This window comes from Sus scrofa, chromosome 11, assembly GCF_000003025.6.
Source record: "Sus scrofa isolate TJ Tabasco breed Duroc chromosome 11, Sscrofa11.1, whole genome shotgun sequence".
NCBI lineage: Eukaryota > Metazoa > Chordata > Mammalia > Artiodactyla > Suidae > Sus > Sus scrofa.
In genome coordinates, this window is record NC_010453.5 from 48027059 (window position 1) to 48048516 (window position 21458).

The 21458-nt window shown below is 40.7% G+C and overlaps 1 protein-coding gene across 45 annotated transcripts in view; it reads left to right on the forward strand.

Moving 5' to 3' along the window:
- The window catches only part of LMO7 (LIM domain 7), a 222374-nt gene that overhangs the window by 115983 nt on the left and 84933 nt on the right, over nucleotides 1-21458 (forward strand). For 28 of the 45 annotated variants that reach the window (XR_002336692.1, XR_002336693.1, XM_021065678.1 and 25 more), the window contains one exon: nucleotides 2798-2904. Coding sequence is in view for 25 of the 45 variants with exons in the window: in XM_021065678.1 (XP_020921337.1) it covers nucleotides 2798-2904 (107 nt within the window). In the remaining 20 variants the exon portion in view is untranslated. Of the gene's footprint in view, nucleotides 1-2126; nucleotides 2280-2367; nucleotides 2625-2797; nucleotides 2905-2943; nucleotides 6459-21458 lie in introns of those variants that run through there. The other 17 variants (XM_021065700.1, XM_021065711.1, XM_021065712.1 and 14 more) reach the window with 6 other exon arrangements.

Sequence of the window (21458 nt, forward strand, 5' to 3'; positions counted from 1 at the left end):
ATAATTTTGTCTATCCCCTTAGGTAATTCTCTGCCTCTGTCCTTTGAAATTACAGAAAATAAACTACCAGTGGGCTCAAGTCCAGCAAGCATGATGTAGGTTACAATTCTGGTCTTAGTACAACCTGTTCCTATGGTGTAGGCCATGTGTGACATTGTTCATAAAGTTGGTCCTTTTTTTTTTTTTGTCTTTTTGCCATTTTTTGGGCCACTCCCGCGGCATATAGAGGTTCCCAGGCTAGGGGTCAAATCGGAGCTGTAACCGCCAGCCTACACCACAGCCACAGCAACACAGGATCCGAGCCGCGTCTGTGATCTACACTACAGCCCACGGCAACGCTGGATCCTTAACCCACTGAGCCAGGGCAGGGATTGAACCCACAACCTCATGGTTCCTAGTCGGATTCGTTAACCACTGCACCACAACGGGAACTCCAAGTTGGTCCATTTTTAAAGTGGAGTAGCACTGAATTCTTTAAAAAGATACTGCATTGTAATGAAAAGGCTTTATTCGAAACTAGAATTTAATCATATTTATTCTGTGTTTTTCTTTGTCTCCAATGAACTGTACTCACTTCAGATTTTAAGTGGCTTCTTTCTAAATATGTGGATGGGTTTTGAGGTGTGTGTGGCTTTTTCCTTATCAATCTGTACATATTTGTCAACTGGATGAATGCTGTATGTTTTTATAAAGCATGTGAAGAATTATTTTGGCTGTCAACTCAGTAGGTTTACTTTTAATTTAACTTATGTTTTATAACATTCTAAACATTCAGAACTAAATTGAATCTGTGGGAAGACACCTAATCAATTATTTTTCCTTTTTTGAAATGAGATTTTCTTCCCGGAGGATTTGGGGTACTGATAGGCTGAATCATTTGTTCTTGTCTGCTTCTCTGAGGGGCAGTTTTAGAACCATTAATGTGAATCATTTGGTAGATAGTACAGGTACTAGAAAGTATGTGAGGAGTTCCTGTCGTGGTGCAGTGGTTAACGAATCTGACTAGGAACCATGAGGTTGCATGTTCGATCCCTGCCCTTGCTCAGTGGGTTAAGGATCCAGCGTTGCCGTGAGCTATGGTGTAGGTTGCAGACGCGGCTTGGATCCCGAGTTGCTGTGGCACTAGCATAGGCCAGCGGCTACAGCTCCATTTGACCTCCATATGCCGTGGGAGCAGCCCAAGAAATGGCAAAAAGACCCAAAAAAAAAAAAAAAAAAAAAAAAAAAAAAAAGAAAAAAGAAAGTATGTGAGCCTAACAAGATGATCACTTTTGCCCTGCCTGGAAGCTTGCCAATACAATTCTACTTCCCTTTTTTTCCTCCACAAAGTCAGATTGCATGCCTTCCATTGAGCTGTTCAACTTTTGACTTAAGTTCCTTTAATCTTTGACCTCTTATTTAAAATGAATCATGGATTGCACTTTTCAGCTAGGTAGTTCACGCTGCCTTTTACTGATAGTACACTAGAATAACTTCCTGCCATTACAAATGGGTTTCTTTTTTTAATGTCCTTGCATTCCCTGGCAGTATTGCTTTTCTCTGCCATGCATTTGCTTTCCCCTTTCCCTAACCGCCCCCGCCAAGGGTCCAAGCTGCTGAATTCAGCCTCTTCCCCTTCCTCTGTTTCCCTTCCTGTCGTCCCCTCCCACCCCTGCCATCCCACTCCGCTTTTTCTTCCCGTGGGGATGGGCTTCCCAATATGGGACAAGAGTAGCTGCCTCTCTCCAAGTGGCCATTCGTCTCCTGGACCCTCACAGCCGGCTGTTAGGGAGGGAGGTGAGGTTTCAGGGGGTCCCAGAGACTCCCCCCACAGAGGGGGCGGTGCCAGCAGATGTGACCACACAAGGTGCTGGCACACAAGGAGACCTTTCCCTTGCTTGCCCGAGAACCTCACAAAGTGAGGTGAAGGGTGGCATGGCTCTGCCCAAGCCCAACCCCATGGAGGGTTTTCTTTTTTCTTTGACGCAGAGTAAAGATAGGCGCTCCAGCTAACTCTGCTCACCCTATGTGTGTCTCTATTGTGGTCAGCGTTTGTATAGCCGTTTACGTGAATGAGAAGCATTGGCTCGTGAAGGGAGGATTTTGGTTTGAAATTAGATAGGAGGGCAAGCCTGGATTTTCACGCCGCAGAGGCAGTTCCCGAGGCAGGTGCAGGGTGTGGGTAACATGCCACACCTCAGCTCCGCGAGTCAGCCAGGCAGCTCGGGCTCCTCCTGGGTCCTCCAGCGCGGTCACCCCGTCTGTCAAGAGCCGGCTCAGCAACCAAACCCAGATTCCAGGTGTGGTATTCCACCGTCGTCCTGTAATTTGTAATCATAGAAACAGAATGTTCCTCCTCTTATTTCTTCCCTGCCAACAGTTTCTGGGTGGGTGACTGTCAGTAGCTGGAGTTATTTTTAAAGAGGAGAGGTGAGGCTTGTCGTGCAAAGCTGGGAAGAGGGCGTTTGTTTGCAGAGCAGAGCTGACATCAAAGTGTAGATTACTGCTCAGTGGCCAGGCACTTGTCCTATAACAGGTAATGTTTAACGTGCCAGTCACAAGATCACAGAAACAGCATATGCCTGGCATAAGAGAGCACTGCCGTTTATGCTCCGGAGGAAGATCGCAAGGCTCTCCATGCCCATGTATTATTGTTTTTTTTTTTTTTTTTAAATATGTGAATGCATTGGTCTTGCTGCCTCCTTTTTTCACTGGCTGTAATTGGACTTTGAAGCTTGGAAGTTCTATCATAAAAAATTGGTAACCTTTGTCTGAGAGACAGCTCGGCTAAGCAATCACTTTCCACTTCTTTTCACAGGATAATATAAACGTTTTTTTGAAAGCTTGTGAACAGATTGGATTGAAAGAAGCCCAGCTTTTCCATCCTGGGGATCTACAGGATTTATCGAATCGAGTCACTGTCAAGTAAGTCTCACTGGTTTGTTATTTTATTTTATTTTTTAAACTTCGGGCTTGTGGCTTAGGCGTAAAGAATTCCGGAGCACTCATGGTTACTGAAAAAAATTGTCCCTCTGTCTTCCTCTGTTCACATTCCAGAACAGACCATTTAAGAAATGGCTCAGGAGTGTGAAGCTGTCTAATCGAGACCATGATAGTATTTTAAAATCTCTCTACTAACTGAAATGGTTGCTTATATTTTAATGCTTGTCCGGCAGGGCAGTGTTGGGTTGCTCATGGTGACCAGGCTCATTGTATTCATGAAGCTAATGGAGAGGTTCTAGCTTGAGTAAAAAGAATTATTTGAGATTAAGTCATAATTGCTAGCATAAAAATGAGAGCGGGACAGTGACCGAAGAGATGTAACATTGGGAAGGCAGCAGTGCCTGAGACCAACACGTTAACACTAATGACTTTTGTCGGTTGTGGCTGATTTCTCAAAAGGAACTGTTTTTTACTCTTTTAATAGTAATGAATGAGAAAGTGAAAGTGTGTGTGTGTGTGTGTGTGTGTGTGTGTGTTGGGGGGGCACCAACATGTGCGCAGGTGTTTGTGTTTTAGATGGAAAATGGTGTTCGTGAGTGAGGTTTCAGAGGAAATCTGGTTTTTAAGTCTTGTGAGAATTTGTTTTTTCTTATAAATCTAATTTGCTTTCAGTGGATCAGAATAAACTCATGCTACCAGGTAAATGGGACAGGAAAATGTTTTAATTTTGTCATAATGACTTCCTCCTTATTGTGGCTCTTAAAGCTAATGAGCATTTTTCCAAGGGGAAAAAAATAAACACCTTATGCTGTCTATCTATAGAAATGATAGAAGTAGAAAAATGAACTTTTACCAATTTGAAGACTAAGTCTGCATGGTGAATGTTGTAGTTAATAAAAAATGACTATAAGTCTTAAATATGGCTAATCTTTTTTTTTCCTAAGAATAACCCTGTCTGTTTATAAATATCTTTGCTAGTATACATTGTCTTTTAGCAGTACAACCTAAAAACCTGGGTAGAATTCTTTTAAAAGCAACTCCATATTTTTTAATGAACAAGCCATTTTGAACCTCTTTGCTTCTAGTCCTATTGAATAAGCATTTCTAAACTACACAGCAGTGATATGTGCATAGCAGGGCTGGGTCTGTCAGCATTTCTGATGAATCGGATGATATTTGAGAGATCCTAGGTTTCATCACCAAAATGGCATGTTTACTTGTGCAGTATTTGAGGTCATGTTTAATTTCCATGAAAAATAACTTTATGGATGAATTTGTTTCATTTTTTTCCTCATCAGCATTCTCTCATAAGACCTATCTGATGGGCAGAGAAATTTTTGAGGTTGAGCATGTTTTTCTTAAGTTGTTGCTGTCTCTCAAGAAGAAAAGTCTTTTCCCCTCCCCACATCGTTCTGTTTTGAAACTCTGATGTCCGAGTAGGCTACAGGCTAAGTAAAACGTGTCTGTTGGCTTCTAATTCCAAGGGTGTCTTAAGCAAAACTTGCCTGGAGCTTGTTTCGTGAGACATGGAGTCTAAAGTGTTTAGGAAAAATCCGTATCTGGGCTCAGCCTTCAATGAAATGAAGTTACCAACAAACTGAAACTGGGAGGTCACGTAGTTACAGCCGGAGTAGGAAGTATGCAGAACAACTCGTTTCAGTGGAAACCACAAGTCTGTAAAAGCCAGAGGAGTCCAAGTAGTATTAGCGAGAATGCCTCCATGAGAACCTTGACTCTCTTCAAAGCATCGCCCCTGCCAGTTCCGTCTTGGTGGACCAGAAAGCACAGGGGGGGACCCTGGGCTGCTGCAAAGGAAGCTGGCCAACGGCTCATTGAAACCTGTTGGTCCAAGCTCTTATGCCCTGAGAGAGCATTTTTGTAAAAGGCAGTAGGTGTGAAGGAAAGCAAATGATTGCTTAAGAAATAGTAATACATTTCTCTTTAGTTTCTGTTCTTCTGTAATGCGGAGGCTCCTACAGGTCCAAGAACTTGTCCTCTCCTTTTTCATAGCTGAAAGGACTTGATGTTGATTAGACTGGGGGTCCTTAACCAGAGGGCATTTGGCAATGTCTGGAGATATTTTGGTTGCTCTAGCTGGTGGGGGGTGTGTGTGCGGATTTGCTACTGCTATCTAGGGGGTCAGGGATGCTGCTAAATATCCTTTAAATATCAGGGCCGCCTCTATGACAAAGCATTCCTGACCCCAAATATCAATAGTACTGAGACTGAGAGGCCCGGACTCAGAATTTTTAGATTTTTCACTCTGCCAGCAAGAGAGTCACGTGGTTGGGAGGATACTGACCAACACTTAAACTTTCATATTCTGCTGGCTAAAATGCAACTTTTTACTTATTAGTAGAATAACTTATGTATTTCTCTGTTATTTGTTCATTTAATGTAGAGAGCCATTGTAATTGGAGTGTGCAGTAAGGTGTGACTACTTTGACCTTATTTTCCCATCCATGTACAGTAAAATTAGCAAAAACATTGCCCACTATTTCTTATTTCAAATGCCCTATCAAAACTCACTCCCTAAGACCACATCAATGGTTCACAGACCTGTTGTTGGTCTTGCTGCAAATGTGCTCTAAGATACATGCTTGCAGGACTTATTGAGAACAAATAGGAAAGGATGGGGCATACCCTGTATGTTGACAAATGTGAGGTTTTTTGTTTCGTTTGTTTGTTTTTTGGTAAGGGCACAGCCGTGATTAAAAGCATGGATGGCACACAGAGCCTAGGAGAGTTGTGTGTGGTGAGAATGAGTGGCACGAACAGAAGCATTTAAAGCCATGGCTGTTGAATTGCTTCAATAAGCCAGACCTGAACTACAAGCTTTATTTTCCCATATTCTGTGATGGACCATTTACTTTCTAATAACTTTCACCAGTCAAACAGAGCTAGGGTACCCTTGATGTTTCTGTAATTATACATGAATTTTGTAGCTGAATTCTTTTATTTGCAGAAAGTGATAGCTTGAATTTTTCCAGATATGCTTGAATTACACCACTTATTTTGGGACTACGTATATGCAGAAGTCAGTTGATACTTTTCACGTTGACATGCCTGACTTTAATGAAGAGGGTCTATCTTGACTCCTTTTCTTCCCCAATGGGTAGTAAGCAAATTGGTGACTTAGCCTCCATGAATGGTAGATTGGGGTGGAGCCAGTCCTCCCTGAGATGTTTACCGAGGCCATGAAATTTAGCTTCTGTGCCAGAGATGACCTGCATCGTATGGTTATTAACCCTTTGCCAGATACCCATACTGGACTTAGAAACGCACACAGTCTGCAGAGAAGAGAGGGTGTGACTCCACCGAGCCGTCTCTGCACACTTACTATAAAAGGCCTGTAGGAGAGCAAGTGTGGTGACGGCAAGGCCGTGTCACAGCACGCTGGAGCACTCCTAGAGCAAGTGTCCTGGTCTTTGTGGTGGCATCTGGTCACTAAGAGGCGCAGAACCATCACTCGTTGAAAGCAACTCAACAGAGTAGCCCAGACGTCCTGTCTTGGAGGAACTGACCTTGGCAGAAAGGTAGGGTTGAACACGAATGGATTTAATTCTATGTCGAGCAGTTTGACCAAGTCCCACATTTAAACCACTGCTCTCCCCACATGATATATTGAAATTTTGAAGCTGAGAACTTGAACAGATTATAAACATGTTTTTTCTTTCCGCCCCCTTCCCATCTCAATCCACTTTTTTCGCACTTCCTAAGGTACATTCTGTTCATGCTACAGTTACAGGACTGCGGTGCCTCTGAACACAACATTTCAGTCATGCAACGAACAGCTATTTTTGTAGTACACACTTACCCTTTTGTTATTTGAGATAGTACTAGTTTAGGTCTAAAATGGACTCGAAATGTCTTTTAAAAAGTTTTAAAACTGAGGCTTTTAGAAAAGATCTGTTTATCAAGGGGAGGGTAGAGAAATCAAGAATCCATTTTACACGTGCTGGTTGCCAAAGGAACAGTAGCTGGAGGCAAAATTAGCGTTAACATGTTTCCCTCCTGAAAATAAAGGAAGCTCGAAATGATATTTTAAGGATTTAACTGTTCTCTAAAACTTCAAAAGGGTGCTTGATTTTGCTGCAGTACTGTAACGTCACGTCTTAGGAGTCAAGTTTCCAGATGGCACTCTTTCACGCTCTGCCACATTGGACTGGGGATATGAATGTGTATGTGTATTTATTTAAGGTTTTTATTCATGGAGGTAAAAATATGCCTACTTTGAGTTATATAATTTTCAGTTACTTCTGAGTTAAACCTGGTTTTACTACTTCTTTTTTCAGATAATGCGTTTCTCAATAGCTGAATCTGTTTAAAAAAAAAAAAAAAGGCAAGCAAGCAAACTTAATGGTATCTAAACTTGGATCTGTAACTTGAACATGGGGACTTCCACCTGTCAATTCATGTTACTATTTAAAAATGTCACCTCTCTTCCTTCCAAGTAATTAGAAGAGAATCAAGTAGAAAGGAAGCTTACTATGCCACACACACCTCTGTCCCGTTCATTCATTCTCTGGTGTTGGATAGTTACTGAAAGGGGAACCTTAATTATTTTGCGTTGCCAAAGCCCTGTTTAAGGCCAGCAGCAAAGATTTGGTCACATTTTCAAATGTCCTTTAATGGCCAAGGTTGAATACCTAAGAGCCTTCTTAGCTGCAGAGAAAAGTGGTGGAATGTGAGTTTGCCGGTACACACAAAGAGGATAACTGAAGTTTTCTCTACTCTTTCTCTCTCTCCATTTCCAGTTCTTAATTTCTTTCTTTGACAGAGCGACAAGTTTCTAAGTACCATCCCTCCTTCCTCAGCTCCCTACTTCCTCAAACTCAAAGAACCATGGGGCCTGATTCTATCGTGGCTTCCTGGGTGAGACTTCATGTTATAGACTTTTTTTTTAAAGCTTTTTATTTTTTCTATTTTAGTTGATTTACAATGTTCTGTTAATTTCTGCTATACAGAACATTCTTTTTCTCACATTATCCTCCCTCATGTTCCATCACCAGGGACTAGATAGAGTTCCCTGTGCTGTACAGCAGGATCTCATTGCTTATCCGCTCCAAATTCACGTTATAGATTTTTATGGCCAGGATCTTTATCTTCCACAAGTAACCCATCTGAAATTCATTACTCCAAAGCATCTTACTGGGTGGCTCATCTGATAAGCAGTTGTCCTGAGTCAGTTCCTGGGAGGGTGGTAGAATTTGCTTCCCTGATCAGCTAGCATTTGTTTTTTAGCAAAGCCCTTCAAAAGGTTAAATTAAAGAGAGAGATTTTTGTTGAAGACATTCTTCTTTCCCATAATTAGCTGCAGGGCTGCCTATGTTGAATTGATCAAACATTTACAATTATATGCCCTTTAATATCTTACTGTAGTCCTGTCAGTGATTTTTGAAAATGAGAGCTTCAGCAGTAACTCGAGGTGTTAAGCATTGTTTTTCTTGGAGTTTCATGCTCTCTTCTGCTTGGATTTAACTGAGTGTTTGAGTGAAGGGTGTACATGTGAGGTGTGTGTGCTTACATTTATTTCTAGAACAACAGGGTAGCAAGTGGCATTTAATCCACTAAGGGGACGTTTGGGCTGCATTCACTTGCCAGTCACACAAAAAGCATTGATTGAGCATCTTCTCTGTGGCTGGTACTTATACACATAGAAATAAGATGGGGTTCTGCCCTTAGTGGGGTCCACATTATAACTGAGGAAATGTCCTCATGAGTTCAGTTAGAATCCATTGTGTTAAATGCCCAGGGTTCTCTGGGAGCATAGAGATGAACAGTCATTTCAGCTCTTTAGTCAGGAAAACACTTCTCATTGGAAGTGACCTTGGTTTCTCCTCTGGGCTTTCAAAGCATTTTTTGTTTTCACTTGCATCTAATTCTTGCTTAGACTTGAAACTGTTTGAGGGCAGGGCTAATGTATTTCTTACTCCTTTTGTCTCCTTAGTTCCTCACACCTTAGGTATTAAGTGCGTATTTGAAAGTTAGATTTTAATGATGCAGACTTCCAGGTAATCTTAAAATGAGGTTTTGAAGGTGGGAACAGATTTTTCTTTGCCATATCTTCCTCTTTTTCTTCCTCATCTTTCAAAATTGCAAAGCATCTAATAAAAAAAAAAAAGATTCCAAAAAACTTATTTTGAAAACAGAAACAAACTCACAGATTTGAGAACCAATCTTAGGGTTACCATAGGTGAAGCCATTGGGGAGAGGGAAGAATTGGGAGGGTGGGAATAACACATACATACTACGGTATAAAAAAGGTGATTATGGAGAACCTACTCTATAGCACAGGAAAATCTACTTAATAGTTGGTCATAACCTATATGGGAAAAAGAATGGATGTATTTATATGTATGACTGATTCACTTTTCTGTACACTTAAAACTAACGACACAACATTGTCAAGTCAACTATACTCCAATAAAATTTTTTAAAAAGTTGCGAAACAGATCTAGCAGAGCAGACACTCTTTTGGTTTGAATTGGTTTTTTTATTTACCATTTTGGAATATTAAAATATAATCTAAAATTTATATAGTTTGAAAGAAGGATCTGTGTTTCCTCTCAGTTGTGTGAGTAAAATTGAAATTGGAATTTTGGACCATGTGCTTTTCAAGGTAGTAGGGGAGAGTTTAAGTTATTATGCTGATATGCAAATAATACATGTTACTATTGTTTTAGCTGACATTCGAGGGATGTTCTGTGCTTATGTTGATAAGAAGTTTTAGAAACATTTTAATGTTTTCTTATCATCATCAATCTAAATAAATGCTGAGTGGAAAAATGTAGTAGTAATATAGGTAGATGAAATATCTTGTAGAAGTTCAAGAGTAAGGAATAGAAGTTTTTAAAAGCAGGAACCGGTAGTGGCGGTAGCTTATGAGAAGTCATTAAAGTTACTTTAGTAAGAAGTGTTACCAGCGAGTTTGCAGTAAGCCTTGCTTCTTCCAAAGTCAAGCCATCTGCCTTGGTACCTCTTAGCTTTGCCCAGCATTAAACACCAAACCAATTTTTAAAAAATTGTAGATTGAGTTTGACACGATAAAAAACCATTTGAAGGAGTTTCTGTCGTGGCTCAGTGGAAACGAATCTGACTAGCATCCATGAGGACGAAGGTTCCATCCCTGGCCTTGCTCAGTGGGTTAAGGACCTGACGTTGCCATGAGCTGTGGTATAGGTCGCAGATGGGGCTCGGATCTGGCATTGTTGTGGCTGTGGTGTAGGCTAGGAGGTGCAGCTCTGTTTTGACCCCTAGCCTGGGAAACTCCATATGCCAAGTGTGTGGCTCTAAAAAGACAAAACAACAACAAAGAATCATTTGAAGAATAAGGGCATACAGAAATGTTCATTTGAACTGCTTCTAGTGCACCCCAGGCTGAATTTCTTGGTCGTCTTCACCCCAGATGGAACAGGAGTTCAGTTAGTGTGCATCAGTTGTCATGAAGAGGTGATCCTTTTAGACGAGAGCAGGGATTTAGGCGTTCCCTGATGTGGGTTTAATCCTATCCCATTCAGTCACTTAGTGGCTGAATGATTGTAGACATGTTGCTTTTCCTCCCTGTGGTCAGCGAATAAGACAGGTGGAATTGCTGCTGTTTTAGAGCCTAGCAAACAATACCATTTGGGGGTAGCCCTACCCCCAAAGGACATTGTAATAATTTACATAAAATCATGTATGTAAGGTGTATAATGCTTGCCGTATAGTAGCGCTCAAAATGGTATTCAATGATTAATTATGATCATTTTTCTAATTCTTGACCCTCTGAAGATGCATGTGCCTTAGAGAAGAACCTGGAGGAACAAAATCTGGCCCCTTGGCTACTTAAATTGTGATGATTAGCTAGAGGCTCTTTGTTTTTTAATGAGCATTTTGGCCATTTTAGACTTATCTCTTCTTTCAGTTAGGAGCAGATATTAAAACAGATGTCGTTCTGAAATTTATGTTTAGTTGACATTTTGCAGTTTATCTATTTTGTTCAACTAGCAAGGCTAGAAACCAGAAAACAAATAGCTAATTCAGCTGCTCTTGCCCCTTTATATGTGGGACCAGTATAATTTTATGAAATTTTTGAGTCCTCAATTTTATGAAATAATACAAATATTTTAGTTTGATTTGGATTTGTTTCCTTAAAAGTTTTTGTTTCCATATTTAAAAAAGCAAAAAAAAAAAAATTCCATATGGGTCCAAGCAGTCTACAACACAAATCCAAATCCAAAACTTTACTGTGTTTATTGGTTTCTTTCTGTCAACCCATTTTTTTTCCTTCATTTCTGTGAAAATTCTTGTCATTTTGGTCATGAGGAAAGGTGGTTGTCCTTTGGATAGGCAAGATCGGACTCTGTCCTCCAAAAGGCTTTTTTGTAGGGTCTATGGATTTTTTGGGGGGAATAGTTGTTCATAATCTTTACAGAACAAAAAAACACACTGCAGCCCTGTTTTCCATTGGACATAAAACAGCTGCTCCTTCTGGACGTCTCCCATCTGTGTTGTCCATCAAAAGGCTACGATGCTAATAGCATCAAAAGTCTTGATCATATTAGCTAAAATATTTGTAGTTTTAACCTTGAACACTAAAAATCATAAATAGCAACGGGCACTGTTTGTGAGGACATAAGCTCTGCTTATTATTTACTTCTAATTGTACACAGTGAAAAAAGTAAAAAAACTTAGGTATACTTTCATGTTAATGTTTTGACATTTTGTTTGACATTTAACTCGATGTTTTTTTAAAAATGTAGAGCCTTGCTATCCAGCGTTGAAAAGGCATAAAAGTTGGATATTGAGCATTTATTGGTTATCTTTAAGAGTTTAGGTTGATGGAGTAGTTGTAGTTTAGGGGTCACTGTGCTGGTATAATTTGTCATGCTGAGCAGCTGCCCCAGCTGGGTTTGGCTGCTGATGGACTCTGTCTCCATTCTTCAGAGACACACCTTCTGAGCATCCTTCCTGACCTGGGAGGCAGGGTGATGGGTCATCACTTTTTCTTAAGAACTTGATACCATTGCTTCAGACACTGCTGACCAAATATCCACAGTAAACTTAAGAAAACATGTTCCAAAACTGTTATTGAGAAAATTTTAAGCAAACAGAGTACACTTGCCCCATACATTTAAGTACACTGGCCACATTAAATGTATGTGATAGTGTAATGAAATTCCATTCAAAAAGAAGTAGATGGCAAATATGCTTTGAATGAACATATTTCAGGTAAGCCACTTTTTCTTAAGTTAAAAAAGGAAAAAGTGGAGGATCTTGGCGGCCTGAGAGAAGTATCTGCTTTGAATTAAGCTCTGTTTGCATTAACCACTATCAATTTAACGAGGGTTTGCTCTGTGTATTTTGAGCAATTTGGGAAGAAATCCCTGAATATCAAGTATCACTGTTATTACATTTCACTGTTTCATTTCATTTTAATAACATTGATGGCTGCTAGACTTGTTGAAATGCTTTTGTTCTGCATTTTTTCTTTTACATTACTGAGACATGGAAATAATCTTCAGAAGAATCTATGTCTGGGTAGACAATTTGGCTGACATGTTACTAGAATTCCTCTGACTTAATAGTGAGAAGGAAAATTCTGTACTAGGTAGGTAACTCAAGTTTTATTTCATTTTATAATGTGTATTCACCTCAAAAATGTTTTGCAATAGGAGTTCCTGTTGTGGCTCAGTAGGTTAAGAACCTGACTAGTATCCATGAGGATGAGGGTTTGATCCCTGGCCTTGCTCAGCGGGTCAAAGATCCAGCATTGCTGCAAGCTATGGCGTAGGTCACAGATGTGGCTCGGAGCTGCATTGCTGTGGCTGCAGCTGTGGCGTAGGCTGCAGCTGCAGCTCTGATTTGATCCCTGGCACCACATGCCACCAAATGAGGCTCTAAAAAGAAGAAAAAAAATTCCAGTAAATCATACATATGCATGCACACTAAGAACAGATGTGAAAATTTATAAAAGGCTTCAAGGGGTGAGCATGAGATTCTGAGGGTCTCCCTAGATCCTTGTTTATTTTGGTAAAGAATTCACTTTACCAGAGGGGCTTAGTCCCTATCTTGGAAGAGAAATAGGAATACTGTAATGATTAAATACAGGTGGTCAGAGCATGCTGACCCCAGATTAAGAAATAGAGCTCTCTGTCCTTTCTCATATTTCCATTCTCTTTGTTCATTCTGCGTACAAGAAAAAGGCAGGGGAAAAAATCCCTTAAAGGTTGACATCAATTGATGTAAGCCTTGAGCTGCCCAGGCCAGAGCTGACTGCTGCTCGGGCGGCTGGAGGCAGCACAGTTTGGATGGACTGCAAAGGGTGGGTGGGCAGGTATGTGAGGTGTAGCCTAGGGCTGTTGAGTTCTCTCATCTGTAGACCTTTTATCTTGAGACTTGTCACCTGCCTCTATTGGATATTTAATGCACTGTGTAGAGACCCTGACTCTTGGGTGGGTGGCAGAGAAATAAGACCTACTCCTGTCTACCTTGATCTTAAAACCCTAAGTGTAGATGAAAGAGCATTCTTCAGTCTTAATGTTTGCTTTTGGGTCTTAAGCAGCATTGCAAAGATTTTTTTAGTTTACAACTCCAAGGGAATGATGGATTTGGAGGGATGAATGGCACAAGGCAAGGACATCATAGTAGTAGAATGTCCAGCGTATTTTGGAAATACTCAAACAAGTTTAGACAAACTGGAAGATAAGCCCTCTCTGTCAGCTGTTTTACATTAATTATTTCTAACCTAGTAACAGTCCAGCCAGTTATTCTCATTTTGTTTCTGACACATGAAGTGAAGGGAGTCAGAGAGAAGAGTAACTTGCTTAGCTGTATGACCTTGGGCAAATAACAGAGCTTGGATTTAAATTCGGGGGATGTCTTAACCTACAAAGCCGGGGCTGCTTCCATTGTATTGTCTAAACAGACTCGAACAGCCTTTAAAAACGTGATATTCTTTCTAGTGCTATGGGACTAAAATCTTTGTATGAGTTACACTTTAACCAGGCAGCTATACCCGAAGTGGATCTGTATTGTGTGGTTGATATTACCTCACTTGATACATGCAAATAGCTTTCTGTTGTAATTAATTTTGTCCATAGTTTGTGAGCTAAGTAACTTCAAATCGATGTCATATTACAATATGCCATCAAATCTAAGATCAGTGATTATAAGATCTTCTAATTTTAGGAATGTTAAATGGACACGTGTGCCTTAGGATAGAAGAAATGTGCTGCATGGGTGGTCTTTTCACCCTGGCTGGTGGAGCTATTATAGAGTAATTGGATTTTATTGATGGCTCACATGAATGCCCTTATGGGTTTTATGATTGCCACACAGATATTTATGAATGTTCAATTGTATTTTCCATGATAATGGAACATTCCTGTTAAAGGCCGTGGATTGTAAAACTTTACTAATCTCAATTGCTCTGGATCATGCTGCCACACTTTGCCCTTTATAGCACTGGCATGGAACCTAGCTTTGAAATAGAGCTGGTAGGAAGTTAACTATTCTAATTATTTATTTACCAGTTTTTGATACTTTATTTGACTTGTTAAAAATCACACTGAATTATGACTACCTCCTCCAAACATCCTTGACTGGGAGTAAGTGCTTACAAATTATTTATATATTTATGCAATGTAAATATTTATTACAAAATAACTGTATTATATTATATATATAAATAGTATATAATATAAATATTATATATAAAATAGATAATTTAATATATTAAATATATATTACAGAATAAATATATATTTAATACATAAATATATTATAAATATGTATTTAATATATATGTGGTATAATATAACATATAATTATATAATATATGATATATTTCAAATATATATTATAAAATAAATGTAATATTTACATATAAATGTTACATAGTATATATATATATAATATTTTAATTTTCAGTTAGGTCATTGTTTGCTGAATCTTATACAAAAACCTTAATGATTGGTAATTTGAAGTCCTGTTTAGAAGCCCAAACTATAAGCAAAAGGATAACGTATAATCATATTACCAGCCTATTGAATTAAAGAAGAAAAATTACTTGAGTACATCACCCAAAGTCCTGCCATCAGTGTAGCTATTGGAGGGTTTGAAACAGGTGGTAAACACAGATTACCAAGTGTAAAAATAAATAGCACTGTCTAATTCCAGTAAGATGAAACTCCTCGGGGATCAGATAGTGACTTAGAAAAGCAAAGTCCAAGAAGTGACCCAAGCACAGAGACACTTCAAGAATTCCTTTATGAAGACTTACAACAAATGGAGTGATCACTTCTTCTACCAGCCATTAGACATTATTTCTTGCTAGTTGTTAAATGTATATCTTTCATTTGTAGGAAGAAATATTTATTGCTTTTTTATGTTGTGAATGTGACGTTTTAGAGAGCCAAGGATAGATGAAACCAATAGTAGCCCAAGATATGGATATAGGAGAAGAACATAAACAAAGGAAAAATTGCCTTTTAAATAACTAGTAGGATGAGTTTAGGTGCAATAGTAGAAAACCCCTGTTTTAAGGCTATTAAATAGCAACAGGAGGTAAAATACTGCTTTCGAGAGAGGGAGTGGAGGAGAGTGGAAAGAAAATACTTGAATGCTTACCTTGATGCCTTGTATAAAATCTTTTAACCTCTTTATAAGAAAGGGTGGTTGCCTGAATTTACAGATATGGAAACTGAGAAGTTGGGTGGCTCGCTCAAGGTCACAGGCTTATTAGCACAAGTGGGAACCCTCATGATGACTCTAAACCCAGCTCTTTCCATTACACCAATCCTGGCTCTAAGTGTGTCCTAACAAAAGACAGGAAGACCAAACAAAGGAAATTTTGACCTGTTAATGTGTATCTGTCAGATAGGGGCTCCACTGGATTAGATTGTCGGATTAGTTGGTTGGATTAGAAGGAAGTTCTGGAGATGCAGAGGAATTTGTAATTTTTAGAAGTTCTGGGTGAGAAAAATACCCAGACTTTACTGAGAATTATAGTGCTTTAAACAAATGCTTCTCACACTCCAGTGTGCATATAAAACACCTTGGCGTCTGGTTTGAAGGCAAAGTCTTTTTTTTGTTTGTTTTTTTGTTTTTTTTTTCACCTTTTAGGGCTGTACTTGTGGCATATGGAAGTTCCCAGGCTAAGGGTTGAATTGGAGCTGCATCTGCCGGCCAGAGCCACAGCAACGCAGGATCTGAGCTGCATCTGTGACCCGCACCACAGCTCTTGGCAATGCCGGATCCTTAACCCACTGAGCAAGACCAGGGATCAAACCCACATCCTCATGTAGTCTAGTTGGGTTTGTTCCGATGGGAACTCCCAAGGGCAGATTCTGATTCATTAGATCTGGTCAGGGCCGGGATTCTCTATTTCTAGCAAGCTCCCGGGCCATCCCGATGAGGCCCACACTCTGCGGAACAAGGATTTAGGCAATTAATGCTAGTGCTCACATACTGATGTGTGTGAGGATTTAATAAACTATTACGGGAGATGCAAGGTGTGTGTGGATTTGGAGGAGTGAGGTGGGAGAATACTGCAGGAAGACTGGAACATCCAAAGGCACAGAGACAAGACGTTCTAATCAGTCATTTAGTGCAAAGTTCAATAAGATCTCCACTCCATGTTTGGAGGCCTATACATGTTTGAGGGGAGCAAAAGGCGTGCAATTTCTAGTCTAGATTGGCAGATTGGAGGCAGGCTGATGGGTAACTTGGGACCAGCTCAAGTGGTACCTCACTGGAGGAGTTTGAACTATCCCTTAGGTAGTGGGATTATTTCCCAATGCTTGGCACAGACGGTTGCAATGGTAAAAGCAGAGATTTAGAAAGGTGGGGTCATGAAGTAGTATGTAAAATAGATTGACTCGAGAACTAACTAGCTTAGAGGCTGGGAGAGATGTTAGGAAATTGTTGCAGTTCACTGGTATTTTGAGAAGGATGCCAACTGCTGAAAGCAGTGAACATATAAATGAGGACAAGACATTTGAAGCAGACGTGATGGGGGTTGATTAGAGTGAAAGAGCAAGGACTTGCTTTGGAGCTTGTGCAACTATTAGCAGAAGCAGGAACGGCAGCTACTTCGGGGGCAAGATGGAAATGAGGTTTTAATGCATTGCATTGGACATGACAGTAGAGCCTTGAAAGGGAAATGTAGGAGCTATCAATGCATTTAATCAGAAATCGTGGTCTTTCCCCCTTTTAAATCCCAACGAAAAGGAAATTTTTATTTAAGTCCCAAATCTGTTTTTTTGTAGGGCCTTCTGGAAACGTTAGGCCAGATTTCTTGTCCTGGGAACTTCTTGGCTTTGGAGTAGAAAGTGGCAGTGAGAATGTCAGGCCCTCATGGCAAACGCTGTGGGCTTGGCCTCTGGACCCAGTTGGAGATCACATCAGCTTAGCGGTCCAGCATCCCTGGATGTCCTAGCCTTGGGTCCTTAAATCATGAATACCTCTGTCTGTGTGGGATCTGTGAACCAGGCCAGCAATGGCCATACCTAACCCCACTCACTTGCTTTGTACATTCTCCTACATGAGCAAAAAATTGCCCCTTGCTTTTCTTTCTTGTCAACATCTTTTATTTTTAGTTTTTTTTTTTTTCTGTCTTTTTTTTAGGGCTGCACCCACAGCATATGGAGGTTCCCAGGCTAGGGGTCTAATCGGAGCTGTTGCTGCCGGCCTACACCAGAGCCACAGCAATGCCAGATCTGAGCCATGTCTGCGACCTCCACCACAGCTCACGGCAACGCCGGATCGTTAACCCACTGAGCAAGGCCAGGGATTGAACCCGCAAACTCATGGTTCCCAGTTGGATTCGTTTCCGCTGCGCCATGATGGGATCTCCTTGTCAACATCTTTTAAATCTAAACTCTGGATCTCTTGTAAGCAGCTATTCCAGACAAGAATGCCTACAATCCCCCCATAGAATAGACCATTTCAGGCACATCGCATACAGATTCATACAACAAAATGCACTTATTTCCTGTTTCTTCCCCCACCCATGCACCCTACTTCCAAGCAACAGCATTGAAAAACAAACCCACGGAGTCTGCAAAACATCTGATTCAGCCTGACCGAATTCTATAACCTCGAACTGCTTCCACTTCTGTTCATCAAGGTTGAAAAAATAACAGTATTTTAGGGCATGGGTAACACTAGGGAATTTGCTTCAATAAATGGATGGATGGGTAAATGAATGAGTTTAACAAGTATTTATGGAATTCTTCCTGTGTGCATGGCGTCGTTCTAGGGATTGGGGATCCAGTTTCATGGTGAAAAAGACAAGTTTTGCCATTTCTAGACGTGATTACAATAGGGAGGACGATAATGAATAATAATATAAGGTAGTGGGAGGTGGTGATAGGTATATGGAACAAAATAAATCAGGGTGTGGAGAGAGCATGTTAGGAAAGTTTTTTTCTTTTTTGTCTTTTTGCCATTTCTTGGACCGCTCCTGCGGCATATGGGAGGTTCCCAGGCTAGGGGTCTAATCGGAGCTGTAGCCACTGGCCTACGCCAGAGCCACAGCAATGCGGGATCCGAGCCGTGTCTGCGACCTACACCACAGCTCATGGCAACGCCGGATCGTTAACCCACTGAGCAAGGGCAGGGATCGAACCCGCAACCTCATGGTTCCTAGTTGGATTCGTTAACCACTGCGCCACGACGGGAACTCTTTTTTTTCTTTTTTTTTTCTTAAATGGCTGCACCTGCAGCATATGAAAGTTCACAGACCAGGGATTGCATCTGAGCTCTTGGCAGTGACAGACCCTTTAACCCACTGTGCTAGGCTGGAATTGAACCTATGCTTCTGCACCGTCCCGAGCTGCTGCTGTCAGACTCTTAACCTACTGCACCACAGCGGGAGCTCAAGGAAGGTTCTTTCTGCTATGGTATTTTAAGCATATTTTTAAATAAAATTCTATGTTCAGGAGATTTTAAAGGTCCTGATAAAACTAACTGTTGGGATTAATGTTACATTCTATTACAGTCATAAAGAGTTTTGTCAAACGTACCTCCTGAAACAAGTTCACCGATTTGATGCTTCCGTGTATTTTAAGGTGAAGCATCAGAACGGAGGCCCATTCATGTCTGAAGGTTGGGGTATGTCTGAATATGTGCCTATGAGACTGCCTGTCCCCTGCACCTGTCCCCCACCTGGCAGGCTGCTGGCTGCCAGAGCTGTCTTTGGATCTAGATTTCACCCTCACAAATGAATTGAGGTTCAGTTATTGTTTTTAACATTTTATATGGTTTGAATTCGAGGAACTAGCTTTGATCAGAGGATTAAATGTTTATGGTATTTCGACTTGATTTTCATAAAGAGATTTCATATTTTGTCTATGACTCGCCTCAGATTTTGTGCATATACTTGAACCATGTATTCCCACTCCTGAGCCCATCATGGCTTCCACTTACCCACAGGTCAGGTCCAAGCATGCTTGAGACTCATGAAGTTCTGTTGTCTGAACACATGTTGCTTATTTACTTGCATTTGAATTTCCCCTCTTTATAAGCTTTGTCAGCCAGTAAGGCCAGCTTCCTCCCCGAGACAGGCATTCTTGCAGGCCAGGCTCCATCTTGCCTCATCCAGGAAGACCACCCTCATGAGGAGAAGAAGCCTGATGCCCGGTTATTAGTCTCAGGTCAGCCAGTGCTGACTGTGGTCTTTGGCCAGTCCCCTTAGAGACTCTCAGTCCTTCCATTTATTTACCTGCAAAATGGGGGACAGCACGAGTACCTACAGGCCCCTCGGGAGGATTCAATGAATTGTGGCCAGTAAAGAGCTTAGACGCCCGTCTCCTAGAACATACCCCTTGTGTGTTAGCTGTTAATGACTGTTGATACTTGAGGTTTAAATTGTAGCCAATTGTCTGTTTTGTGAACATCGTGGTCTGTCTCATCTACAAGATAGCCTTTTTCTTATTTCCCACTTCCTTTTCTTCACCTTTATGGTAGATTTTTAAACTCCTACCTCTTAGTATGTGGAGAGCTAGATTGAATTATAAAATATGTGGTGATTGGTGATGGGGTAAGGGCAGGAACCCTGTGGAGGGAGCAAAGAACACTTAGGGATGGTTTTTGTCTACTCCCAGGAAATGCAGAAGGAGAGGGCATGGACCCAAGGTGCTGAGAGAAAGTGCTGCTGAGTTGCTGCCTTTTTCTTGACTCTCTTAGATATGAGTTAACTTAGGGATTTTTCTCATATGAATCTCTTGCTTATTGTGGTAGGAGCCCTTGACATAAGCTCTACCCTCTTGACAAATCATTAAGCACACAATACAGTGTTAACTATAGACATAATGTTGTACCAGCAGATCTCTAGTCATATCCATCTTTTTTTTTTTTTTTTTTTTTTTTTTTTTTTTTTTTTTTTGCTTTTTAGGGTGGCACCCAAGGCATAGGGAGGTTCCCAGGCTAGGGGTCAAATTGGAGCTACAGCTACAGCCTACACCACAGCCACAGCAATGTAGGAGCCGAGCCTCATCTGCGACCTCTACCACAGCTCATGGCAACACCAGATCCTTAACCCACTGAGTGAGGCCAGGGATCAAACCCATATCCTCATGGATCCTAGTTGGGTTCATTAACCGCTGAACCACGAAGGGAACGCCCTAGACATACCCATCTTTTATAACTGCCACTGAATACCTACTGCACAGTAGTTCCGCATCTTCCCTTCCCCTAGTCCCTGGAAACCACCATTCTAATGTCTGTTTCTCTGTCAACTAGTTTAGATTCCTCATTTAAGAAGAATCATGCAGTATCTGTCCTTCTGTGACTGGCTTTTTTTACTGAGTATGCTGTTTGCCCATTTCAGTCCACGTTGTTGCAGATGGCAGCATTTCCACTTCTGGGTATATATCCACAAGAGTTAAAATCAGGATCTTGGAGAGCGCTCTGCAATCATATGTTCACAGCAGTACTCTTCACAATAGCCAAGATAGGGCAACAACCTCAATGTCCACTGGTGGATGAATAAATAAAGAAAATGTCACACAAGACATAGAGAACAGACTTGTGGTTGCCAAGGGGAAAGGGAAAGGGAGTGAGATGGCCTGGGAATTTGGGGTTAGTAAAAGAAAACTATTACATTTAGAACGCATAAGCAATGAGGTCCTACCATATAGAATTGGGAACTATATCTAGTCTCTTGGGAATAGACCATGATGGATGATAATATAAGAAAGGGAATGTATATGTATGTATGACTGGGTCACTTTGCTGTATAGCAGAAATTGGCACAGCATTGTAAATCAACTAGACTTTAATAAAAAAAATCCTTTAAAAAAATAAAATGTGATATATATGTACCATATACAATATCATTCAGTCTCATAGTCATATTAATTTTGTATGTTTTCCTTAGTTTAAAACCTTAGTTTCCAAGTCCTAGGAGTATCTTACTTACAAAGATGCAGGTAACAATGCCTTTGTGTTTGAAATTTGTAGGTGAGTCTTAAGAAAGGATTGTAAGGGTGTGTTGCTTGAATGAACTAAGCAATATAATTTTATCCTTGGGATGATAAGGCTGAAGGGAG